At 41.9% G+C, this 12,637-nt stretch overlaps 2 protein-coding genes across 2 annotated transcripts in view; one reads left to right on the top strand and one right to left on the bottom strand.

Moving 5' to 3' along the window:
• The window catches only part of ZNF558 (zinc finger protein 558), a 386,595-nt gene extending 385,230 nt beyond the window's left edge, over positions 1–1,365 (bottom strand). Inside the window, exon 1 of the mRNA XM_049881363.1 lies at positions 984–1,365. The gene's annotated coding sequence lies outside the window, so the exon portion shown is untranslated. The remainder of the gene's footprint in view (positions 1–983) is intronic.
• A 1,387-nt stretch (positions 1,366–2,752) lies between these two features.
• On the top strand, positions 2,753–10,050 carry LOC126070877 (vomeronasal type-2 receptor 116-like). The gene is given in 5 exon segments (XM_049875214.1): positions 2,753–2,999; positions 6,561–6,684; positions 9,140–9,194; positions 9,196–9,935; positions 9,938–10,050. Coding segments are annotated over 5 exon segments (1,062 nt in total). The 5' UTR covers positions 2,753–2,969.
• Positions 10,051–12,637: the final 2,587 nt, after the last annotated feature.

The following is a 12,637-nucleotide window of genomic DNA, read 5'->3' as shown; positions in this document are numbered from 1 at the left end:
GCAACAATGGGCTAAAGCATAACAAGGATTGTGAGGATGGTGCAGGACTGGGCAGTGTTACTTTCTGTTCTACCTAGGGTTGCTATGCGTAGGAACCAACTCTACCGCACCTAATGACATTCCTTAAGATCTTGTTCAAACACTGGGTGTGTGATCTCTATAAAGCTCTCACCACCTATACTGTTTGTTCAGCCACATCACATTTTACAACAGGCCAACTAGGGTTGGACATACTGTTTCTCACACAATCATGAGAAAACTTGTGCCTTACAATTAAATTCCTACATCTGTGCCTCTAAACATTTTCCTCCTGAACTTGGGATAAATAAGATCCTAAATATCCATAGTACCAACTCATGTTTCTAAATTTTTCATCTATCTTAAACCCCTAAAACCATCAGTGTGTGAGTGGGGCGGGTGGGTTATATGCCTCACCATAATCTTACTTTTTGTATGACCAGCAAAACTTAACAAAAACCCTGCCTTGATGAAAATAAAGGGAAGCCTGGTGAACGGCGGGCTGGAGGGGGACAGGGCATTTAGACTCAGGCTAACTACCCTGGGAGTCCATGACGCCTTTGACCGCATTTCTCACGAACTCCCAATGAAGCTGACGCTGCCGGTGTGATAGCCACACTGTTGCTGAGCGAGGATTCCCACGATTTACTTGCAAATACACCGAGAAACCCAGCACCAGAACATCTACTCCCCAGTCCCAACCACCACCCAGGCGGAAGTGGGCGTGGCCGGCCGAGCTCTCGGAGGCGGAGGAGGCGGATGCGGCGGCGGCGGCGGCGGCGGCGGCTACAGGAGGGCCCGGGCACAGAGCGGCTACAGGAAGCCCGGCGGCTCTCGAGCAGCCCGAGGAGAACAAGAGGCCACCACTGCGCAGGAGAGCGGGGACAGCGCCCTTAGAGTCCGCCAGGGTCTCCGGCGGGCTGCACCTGGTACTGGACCAGGCCGGACTGGACACACAAACCTACCTCACACCGCAGCTTGGAAGCGACTTTTCATGGAGGCCAGCGGGACACGCGCATTTCCGCTTCCGGTTTCAGGCATTCTGGGTGCCAAAGGGGAGGGGTTCCGGGCGGGGACTCAAAGGGCTCCACCTGGTGACCTGGGTTCAGTGGCTTCCCTTCGGATTTTGGATTTGTCCACCGCTCTTTTCAGGAGGGAACTCTGGTGGCTCAGTGGTTAAGCGCTCGACTGCTAATCGTAAAGTCGGCGGCTCGGACCCACCGGCGGATCCGCGGGAGAAAGATGTGGCAGTCTACTTCCGTGAAGATGACAGTCTTGGAATCCCTATGGGGCAGTTCTACTCTGTCCTATAGGGTCGCTGGTTCAGAATCCACTCAATGGCTATGTGTTTTGTTTTGTTTTTTGTTTGTTTTTTTGGTCTATAAGAGAGGGAGAAAAGATAAAGTATCTTTAAAAATGACAATTATAAACCGCGAAAGTTTAAGTATCTTTGAAAGCGGCAATTATAAGCAGTTTTTACATCTGTTTATTCACTCATTTAACCTCCAGTGAGATCAAGTTAGGGAAATTTCCAAGCACCCCAGAAGATTTCCTCGTACCTTTTTCCAAGTTGATGTTTACCTTAGGAGTAACCAGTGCCTGGCATTGCCAGATATAAGCTTTGCATGTCCTTGGACTTCGTATAATCAGAATCATGCTGTATAAAGTATATTGTGTCTGACTTCATTCAGTGAAGGTAGTGTCTGTCAGATTTTATCTATGTTGTTGCATATAGCAGTAATTTGTTCTCTTTTTTTGTTGTTGTTATTCCTGTGTATTATTCCAATGTATGAATATAGCACAATTTTTCTTACTCATTCATTTTATTCCGATGTTCAGGTTTGTGTTGTAACCCAGGATACGGTCTATCTTGTCGAATATTTAATGAGCACTTAGAAATAATGTGTCTTCTGCTGTTGTTGGCTGGAGTGTTCAATAAATGTTAATTAGATGTTCATGTCTTCTATGTTTGCTGACTCCATATCCTTGTGATTTTTTCTATTTCATCTTTCTATTCTATAGTTTTTCCTTCTTATATATTGAAGTTCTTTCGTTAGATGTATACATGTTTCAGGTTGTTACGTCTTCTCATTAAATATCCCCTTTTATTTTAATCAAATATTCCTCCTTATCCCTGCTAATTTTCATTCTAGCCTTCCCCCGTTGCTAATTATAATGGTAGTTGTCTGGCGGTAAGAAGCTTAGTTGCCATTATTTGAATTTATCTGTATTTGTTCAACCCTAGTACATGGGGGAAACCCTGGTGGCGTAGTGGTTAAGTGCTACGGCTGCTAACCAACAGGTCAGCAGTTTGAATCCACCAGCTGCTCCTTAGAAACCCTTTGAGGCAGTTCTACTCTGTCCTATAGGGTCACTATGAGTCAAAATCGACTCGATGGCAGCGGGTTTGGTGGTATACATGGAGCTTCAGAACTGCTAAACAATACCACTCTGAGAAACAAATTTATCAACTAAAACAGTATTTCTTTCCTGTTCTTTTTGTATTTAGCCTTAGAGTTTCCAGAAAAAACAAACAGAGTTCTTTATGTCCACTACTTTTTTTCTCAACACTGTTAGAGAGATTATGTCATGCATGTATAATAGAGTTAGATTCATTTGTCACAATTTGTTTCCATTCTGAGCTATACAAATATCCTGGATGATTTTTACAAATATGCATATAGCATAGTCCACCCTGGGTAATGTATGTTGTTGTTGGTAGGTGCCGTCAAGGAAGCATCAAAAGAAGATGGGAGGAATACACAGTCACTATAACAAAGGGAACTGGTCGACGTTCAACCATTTCAGGAGGTAGCATATGATCAAGAACCGATGGTACTGAAGGAAGAAATCCTGAAGGCATTGGTAAAAAACAAAGCTCCAGGAATCGACAGAATAACAATTTAGCTGTTTCAACAAACAGATGCAGCACTGGAAGTGCTCATTTATCAATGCCAAGAAACGTGAAAGACGGTTACCTGGTAAATCGACTGGAACCAAAAAAAAACCAAACCCAGTGCCGTCGAGTCAATTCCGACTCATAGCGACCGTACAGGACAGAGTAGAACTGCCCCATAGAGTTTCCAAGGAGCGCCTGGCAGATTCAAACTGCCGACCCTTTGGTTAGCAGCCGTAGCACTTAACCACTATGCCACCAGGGTTTCCATCAACTGGAAGAGATCCATATATGTGCCCATTCTAAAGAAAGGTGATCCAATCCAACAGAATGTGGAAATTATCAAACAATATTATTAATTGAAGTTGTCAGGGATTTCATTTTACTTGGATCCACAGTCAACAGCAATGGAAGCAGCAGTGAAGAAATCAAAAGATGCATTGCATTGGGCAAATCTGCTGCAAAGGATCTCTTTAAAGTGTTGAAGAGCAAATGTGTCACCCTGAAGGCTAAGGTGCACCTGACCTAAGCCATGGTATTTTCAGTCGCATCATATGCATGTGAAAGCTGAACAATGAATAAGGAAGACCGAAGAAGAATTGACACGTTTGAATTGTGGTGTTGGCGAAGAATATTGAATATACCATGGACTGCCAGAAGAAGGAATGAAACTGTCTTGGAAGAAGTACAACCAGAATGCTCCTTAGAAGCAAGGATGGCGAGACTGTGTCTTACATACTTTGGACATGTTGTCAGGAGGGATCAGTCCCTGGAGAAGGACATCATGCTTACAGAGTACAGAGCCAGTGGGAAAGAGGAAGACCCTCAATGAGGTGGATTGACAGAGTGGCTGCAACAATGAGCTCAAGCGTAACAACGATTGTAAGGATGGCTCAGGACCAGGCAATGTTTCATTCTGTTGTGCATAGGGTCGCTATGAGTTGGAACTGACTCGACGGCACCTAACAACAACGTCATTAATAAAAATTTTGCTAAAGATCATTCAAAAGCGATTACACCAGTACATCCACAGGGAGCTGCCAGAAATTCAAGCCAGATTCAGAAGAGGACATGAAAGTAGGGATATCATTGCTGATGTCAGGTGGATCTTGGCTGAAAGCAGAGAATATCAGAAAGATTTTTACATGTGTTTTGATGACTATACAAAGGCATTCAACTGTACAGATCATAACCAATTATGGATAACATTGCAAAGAATGGGAATTCCGGAACACTTAATTGTGCTCATGAAGAACCTAGACCAAGTGGCTGTTGTTCAAACAGAACAAGGGGATACTGAATGGTTTAGGTGTGTGTCAGTGTTGTATTCTTTTGCCATACTTATTCAACCTGTATGCTGAGCAAATAATCCAAGAAGCTGGACTATATGAAGAAGAATGGGGCATCAGGATTGGAGCAAGACTTATTAACAACCTGCATTATGCAGAAGACACAACGTTGCTTGCTGAAAGTGAAGAGGACTTGGAGCATTTATCGATGAAGATCAATGACCACAGCCTTCAGTATGGATTACACTTCAACATAAAGAAAACAAATATCCTCACAACTGGACCAATAAACAACATCATGATAAATGCAGAAAGGGTTGTCAAGGATTTCATTTTATTTGAATCCACAATCAACGCCCATGAAAGCAGTAATCAAGAAATCAAATGAGGTATTGGGTTCAGCAAATCTGCTCCGAGGTCCTTTTTAAAGTGTTGAAAACCAAAGAGATCGCTTTGAGGACTAAGGTGTGCCTGACCCAAGCCATGGTATTTTCGATTGCATCATATGATTGTGAAAGAACAACGAATAAGGAAGACTGAAGAAAAATTGATGCCTTTGAATTCGGTTTTGGCAAAAAATATTGAATATAACATGGACTGCCAGAACAAACAAATCTGTCCTGGGAAAAGTATAGCCATGATGCTCCTTAGATGAAAGGATGGCAAGACTTTATATCACATAATTTGGACATGTTATCAAGAGGGGCCAGTCTCTGGTGGAGAATATCATGCTTGGTAAATAGAGGGTCAGTGAAAAAGAGGAAAACCCTCAAGGAGATGGGTTGATACAGTGGCTGCAACAATGGGTTCAAACATATCAACTATTGTAATGATGGTGCAGGACCAGGCAGTGTTTCATTCTGTTGTATATAGGGTCGCTATGAGTCAGAGCTGACTTGATGGCACCTGACAACAACAGTCCATAAACTTAATTTTCTACATTCTAGTGTGGCAAGTAGCATCTGGGGTCTTAAAAGCATGTGATGAGCAGCCATCTAAGATACAACTATTGGTCTTTTCCCATCTGGAGCAAAGGAGAGTGAAGGAAACTAAAAACTCAAGGAAGCAATTAGTCCAAAAGACTAACGGCCCATAGGAGCCACAGCCTCCTCTAGCCTGAGACCAGAAGAACTAGATGGTGTCCGGTTACCACTACCGACCACTTTAACCGGGAACAAAACAGAAGGTCTCAGATAGAATGGTAGAAAAATGTAGAACAAAACTCAAGTTCATAAAGAAAGACCAGACATGCTGGATTTATAGAGACTGGAAAATCCCCCAAAGTTATCACCCTAAGACACCCTTTTAACCCAGAACTGAAGTCAATCCCAGATGTCACCTTTCAGCCAAATATTAATTAAAAAATAATAATAGATTGGCCTATAAAATAAATAACAACACCCCTGGGTTTGATTACCCATGAAGTAGTGGAGTGCATACACTGAATGGAGCTAATGGGCTGACTTTTTAAAATTTATATTTCGTTATCCCCCATATATCACAAAAGAGTCTTGATCATGCATGGTCCAATTCCTTATGTTTAGATACTGTAAACACAAGTAGCTTGTGGATTTCAGCCATGTTTTTATAGGTACCATTCTCATGTTTTTTCCTTTGTTAATTTGTCTATCAAAATTTCATCATTGTTTTGTTTAGCTTCTCAAAGCATTGACCATCATCTCATCTAATCTTTCCACAGCTCACCAATCCTGGGCAGTTTTGGAGATGATTTTCAAAGAAATGATTCTTTGCAGTTTTTTAAGGTTTCATTAAATGCCTGACAAAGGGGGGCTATACCTGGACTCGAGAACCCAGAATTTGATTAATCCCAATTTCTGGTTCACAACATCCTCTCAACATTTGTTGCTGGTATATTTTATTTATTTATGTAGGTACTTCTAGTAAGGTGACTATCACGTTACTGACTTCTTTTGTGTAGAACCTAAAATCTTATATCCAGTCAAGCATTGCGGCATGACAAAAATATCCTCAGACATACAAGGCCTCAGAATCCTTATGATACACTGACTTGCAAGGACAGAATTTTTGAATAAAGTAGTAAAAAAAAAAAAAAAACGGACAGAAACACTCAGGGGATGCTTCCAGTGATGCATGAGATACAAGTGACCAGAGACTTTGGTAAAATTTTGTTTGTATGTGTAACCAACAAAAAGAAAGAAAGAGGTAATATATCAGTTGTAACATACACCAGAAGAGCTAGATAATATCAACAGGTCAGAGCTAGAAAAGCACCAGAAATTGTAATAGGAGACCCAAGTTCTTGCTTATTAGAGGAGAAATACAGATAGTCCCTCCAAGTTGCTAATGATGACTGAAGTGTCCCTCTTTCCCCTCAGACTCCTCAATCTGTGTGTAGCCAAAGCTGTGGTCCAGGACTCAGGAAAATTCCAGAGGAAGGAAGGCCAGTCTGCTGCTTTACTTGCGCTATTTGCCCAGAGCAGAAGATTTCTAATCAAACAAGTATGGCTGTTATGATTGCCCTCTAATAATCCCAGTCCCCTCACCATTCTCTCCATGAAAAGGAAGGGGGCGGGGAGTGGCAATGAGGCTGTCTTAGGCTGGGTTCTCCAGAGAAGCAAAATCAACAAAATGTGTAGGTAGATAGGTAGGTAGGTAGGTGGGTGGCTAGGTGGGTGGCTAGATGGGTGGGTAGGTAGGTAAGTAGGTAGGTAGGTAGATGATAGATAGATGAGAGAGAGAGAGATATTTATATCAAGGAAATAGCTCACGTGGCTCATAGAGGCTGTATGTCCCAAGTCTGTGAGGCACAAAAGAGGATTTTTCCAATCCACATAGCCACAGGGGCTGGCGAACCCAAGATCTGCAGGCCGGAGAGCAACACCACTGCAGGCTTTGAAGATGGACGAATCTCAAGATCAGCAGGCAAGACCACTGGCAAGCCACCAGGTGAAGTCCCAAGAACTCAAGGCCAAACTAACAGGACCAAGCTGCAGGATCCAGAACAAGCAAAAGTCCCAGCAAAGCAAGCAAGAAGGAAATAGGCAGAGGAGGGCACAGGGTGTAGTGAGCCACCACAGGCCCCACCGCTGCCAGTACCACTCAGCAGATCCCATTATGGGGGTGATCACATATCAAATTTCAACAGGGTTGTGATCACAACATTATACAACTGCCAAAACACTGAGAATCGTGGTCCACCCAAGTGGACACACAATCTTAACCATCACAGGGGTCCTAGGCCATCGTTATTTTCCACTCATTTATTCACCAAATTTACTTTTATACCTAACATTGCTACCTCATTATGGGAAAGGCGTAGAACTTTTGTATAGTATTGAAACTAAATTGGTATTAATTCAGACTAGAGTGTTATAAAATTAAGGTGAAAATTGTAAGTTCTATGGTCACTACTAAGAAAAACATTAAAATATATATAGAAAAATAGTACACAAGATAAAATTATAATTATATATACATATTTTGTGTATATATATAAAATCATAAAATATATGTAGATATACAAGATGGAACCAAAATAGTACACAATGAAAAAAAATCAATCAAAAAAAAAAGACAATAATGGAGGAATTCAGTAACAAAAAAGGCAAAAGATAGAAAACACATAGCAGAAGTCTTCCTTTATCAGTAATTACTTTCTATACTCTCAAATCAAAGACAGAGACTGGCCTAATGGCTTGAAAAGAAAAAAATTATTTGATCAAATAATATACTGCCTACAGAAAACTCACTTCAGATTTAAAGACACAAATAAGGTGAAAGTGACAGGATGGAACGTGGATATTCCATACAAATATTAGCCAAAAGAGAGCTGGAGTGGTTACGCTAACACCAGATAACTAGATTTTAAGTCAAAAGTCGTTACAACAGACAAAGAAGGACATTATATATTGATAAAAGGGTCAATACGTCAAAAGATAACACCGTTACTATTAAAACAGAAAAGAAATGTCAGAGGACATTGTTGTTTGCCTCCACAGAATCCCTCCTTCATATCTTCCCACCAAATCTCAAAGAATGTTCTGGTACCCATACCTCTACCCCGTAGCTCATGAGTCTTGGGGGAAGTCAACCCAAAGTACAGAAATAGTCATGGTTCCTACTGGTCATCATGAATTCCCAGAACCTTAACCGGTAATTGACTTATGAAAAAAAAAGGGGGGGATCCTTTACGCCTGAACTGGGCAGTGTTTTGTTTTATTGTACGTAGGGTCGCTGTGAATCAGAACTGATTTGATGGCACCTAACAACAACAATCTTTATGACTAAAAAAAAAAAAAAACCAAACCAAACCCAGTGCCATCGAGTCAATTCCGACTCATAGCAACCCTATAGGACAGAGTAGAACTGCCCCGTAGAGTCTCCAAGGAGTGCCTGGCAGATTTGAACTGCCAACCCTTTGGATAGCAGCCATAGCACTTAACCACTACGCCACCAGGGTTTCCTTCTTTATGACTAGAATCTTCAATAGAAGCTTCAATAAGAGCTGTGCTAAATTGTTTTGGGAAAGACTGTCCTCACACTTCAGAGAGCTATGTGAAGCTTCTTTCTCTCTCAATTTGAGTGAGAATAAGGAAAATTTTAGACCTGATTACTCCATGAAAATATTGTAAACCATGGCAGTACAAGGCCAGTTATGAGGAATACACTGGGGAAAGTAGAGAAAAGAGTTAGTAGGAATCTCAGTGTTTAGCAATGTCACTGAGCCATAGGATACACCAGCCTAGACCCACCATGTACTGAAGATTCAGTTTGCTTGGGTTTTGTCTTATCTGCAGCTGAAAGCATTCTCCCTGAGTCAAAATGGAGAGTCTTAATCTGGTGTGCCTGAGTATTACATCTGAGGAGGTCAGTGTGCACAATGAAGGCAAAGGTAAACATTGTAGAATGAAGAACCTTTGAAACTGAAACACTTCAGTCTTTGCTTCTTCTCCAGAGGCACAGCAATGTGTCCAGTGTCCAGCCCACGAGTACCCAAACAGTGAGAGAAATCTGCCTCCCAAAGGTTGTAACCTTCCTGTCCTTTAAGGATCCACTGGGGATGGCTCTGGCCTCCACAGCCTTGTGCTCCTCTGTTGTCACAGCCGCAGTTGTGTGGGTCTTTGTGAAGCACCGAGACACTCCCATAGTCAAGGCCAACAACGGGGCACTCAGCTACGTCCTGCTCCTCTCCCTCCTCCTGTGCTTCCTCTGCTCCTTACTCTTCATCGGCCATCCCAGCACAGCCACCTGCATCCTCCGACAAATCACGTTTGGAGTTGTGTTCACTGTGGCTGTTCCCACTGTTTGGGCCAAAACCATTACTGTGACTCTGGCATTCAAGGCCATGAAACCCGGAAGAACCATGAGGCGGTTGCTGGTTTCAGGGGCTTCTAACTCTGAGGTTCCCATCTGCTCTCTGATCCAAGTGATTATCTGTGGGATCTGGCTGGGAACCTCTCCCCCTTTTATTGACATAGACACACACTCTGAGCCCAGACACCTCATCGTTGAGTGTTACAAGGGCTCAGTCATTCCCTTCTACTGTGTCCTTGGATACCCGGGATCCTTGGCCATGGGGACTTTTTCCTTGGCTTACCTGGCCAGGAACCTGCCTGATACCTTCAGTGAAGCCAAGTTCCTGACATTCAGCATATTGGTGTTCTGCAGTGTCTGGGTCACCTTCCACCCTGCCTACCACGGCACCAAGGGGAAGACCAAGGTGGCTGTGGAGATCTTCTCCATCTTGACTTCCCTTGTGGGCTACTAGGCTGCATCTTTGCCCCAAAGTGCTACATTATTCTGATAAAGCCTGATAAGAATGCTTTGAAAGGACTAAGGGATAAAATAGATTCCAGGAGAAAATAGGTATTCTAAGAATTTATCTCACTAGAGTCTATCACGTTTTCAGGCTATTGAACAAAATCCACCCTCATTTTGCTTTCAGATGTTATAAAATAACTGAAAGCTTGTTTACTTTTCAGCAAGTTCTACCCTCCTTTTTTTCAAGAACCCTTGTGCACAGCTACTCTCAGCCACTCTTCAGGGCTCACAAGTAGCAATGATATCTCAAATTAATGGCTATCCACAAAATGTTACATATGAACTAATTCCTATACTTCCTTTAATATCAACTGACAGACACTGTAAACGGTCATATTTTTGTGCAATATCCGAGTTATATTCATGCTTTCTATTCTGTTCCCTTTGACCCCTTTAGAAAATCTTAACATTCATTTTAGCTTTATAGTATTTTTGGAGTTTTTTCCTTAATTCAGGAGGTGGCCAACTTTTTTTCTTACAAATGTATAATCTGTTGTCTTAAGACATTGTAGTCCCACTGTTTTAAATGTTATCTTCATCACATACTGTATTCTCATAAACACGTGGAATGGTTTCTTACCTACATGATTTCTTCCTTCAGTTGATTGCTTTTTGTTGGCGCTTATTTTTTACCCAAATACCAGGCTTGACAGACTGGTTTTATCATTGATATAAAATTCTTATAACATTAAATGAACTGTTTCGAAGTGGACAAATCAATGGTATTTAATGATTCCACAAAGGAAACCTGGTGGCACAATGGTTAAGCACTCAGCTGCTAACCAAACGGTGGCGGTTCACACCTACCCAGTGGCTCTGAGCGAGAAAGACCTGGCGATCTGCTCCTGCAAAGATTACAGCCTAGAAAACTTTTGGGGGCACTTTTACTCTGTCACACGGGGCCGCTATGAGTCTAAATCGACTTGAGGACACCTAACAACAACAACACTGACTTTACAATATTCTGCAACCACCACTTCTGTCTAGTTCCAGGACATATTCATCACTCCAAAATAATTTCCCTTGCCCATTGAAAGGTTATCCCCCATTCCTCGCTTCTCTGACACCCTGGCAACCACCAATCTGCTGTGTCTCTGTACAGGTTTGTCTAGCCTGGCTATTTCATAAAAATGAAACCATACAATATGTGACTTTTTTGTCTGGCTTCCATCACTTTTCATAACGTTTTTGAGGTTCATCTGCATTTAGAATGTACGAGTGCCTCATTTTTATGACTGAATATTATTCAGTTGTATGTATATAACACAATTTATTCATATATTCTTCTGCCAATGGATGTTTGGGTTATTTCCGAATTTCGAGTGTCTTCTCATTTTCTTTTTTGGAGGGAGGAAGAGGATTTGCACGTGTTTTTTATTTCCTTGTTTGTATATCTGCATTTTCCAAAACTTTAATAACAAATGTGTTACTTTTTTATTGTGGTGAGTATACATATAAAAGAAAACATTTGCCATTTCAATATTTTTTATGTGTACAATTCAGTGACTTTAATTCATTCATCATTGTTATGGATTGAATTGTGTCCCCCCAAAATGTGTGTCAACTTGGCTAGGCCATGATTCCCAGTGTTGTACAGTTGTCCACCATTTTGTGATGTGATGTGATTATCCTATATGCTGTAAATCCTAACCTCTATGATACCCGGATAAAAGAGAGAAGAAAGCAGAGAGGAGAGGGACCTCATACCACCAAGAAAGGAGCACCAGGAGCAAAGCACGTCCTTTGGGCCTGGGGTCCCTACGCTGAGAAGTTCCTAGAACAGGGGAAGATTGATGACAAGAACCTTCCCCCAGAGCTGACAGAGAAAGAAAGCCTTCTCTGGGAGTTGGCACCCTGAATTCTGACTTCTAGCCTCCTAAACTGTGCGAGAATAAATTTCTGTTTGTTGAAGCCATCCACTTGTGATATTTCTGTTAGAGCAGCACTAACCCAGTGCCGTCGGGTCGATTCCAACTCATAACTAAAACAATCATGTTGTGCAACCATCACCACTATCCACTTCCAAATTTCTCCATCACCGTTATCAGAAGCTCAGTCCTCCCTAAGCAATGAGTCTCTCATTCCTCTTCCCTCCCACCCCGCAAAATCTGTTGCCATCGAGTCAATTCCAACTCATATCAACCTCCCACCACCGGTAACCACTAATAAATTTTGATCTCTATACATTTGATGTGGAAACCCTGGTGGTTTAGCAGTTAAGTGCAACAGCTGCCAACCAAAAGGTCGGCAGTTCGAATCCACCAGGTGCTCCTTGGAAACTCTATGGGATAGTTCTACTGTGTCCTATAGGGTCGCTATGAGTCAGAATCAACTTGATGGCAATGGTTTGTTTTGTTTTGTTTTTTTGCTTTTCTACATTTGACTATTCTAGATATTTCATATAAGTGGGATCATACAATATTTGTCCTTTTCTGACTGGTGTATTTCTCTCAGCAAATGCTTTCCAGGTTCAGTCATGTTGTAGCAGGTATTGGCATTTCATTTCCCTTTATGGCTGTCAAAACCCTCCCAAAAGTAACATTCCTGAGCTAGATGGCTTCACTTGGAAATTCTACCATACATTTATGGAAGAAGTGACCCCAATCCCTCTCAAACTCTTCTAAAAACAGAA

Source organism: Elephas maximus, chromosome 3, assembly GCF_024166365.1.
Source record: "Elephas maximus indicus isolate mEleMax1 chromosome 3, mEleMax1 primary haplotype, whole genome shotgun sequence".
In the NCBI taxonomy this organism is placed as follows: domain Eukaryota; kingdom Metazoa; phylum Chordata; class Mammalia; order Proboscidea; family Elephantidae; genus Elephas; species Elephas maximus.
The sequence above is the reverse complement of the archived record's forward strand: the minus strand, read 5'-3'. Positions and strand labels throughout refer to the sequence as shown.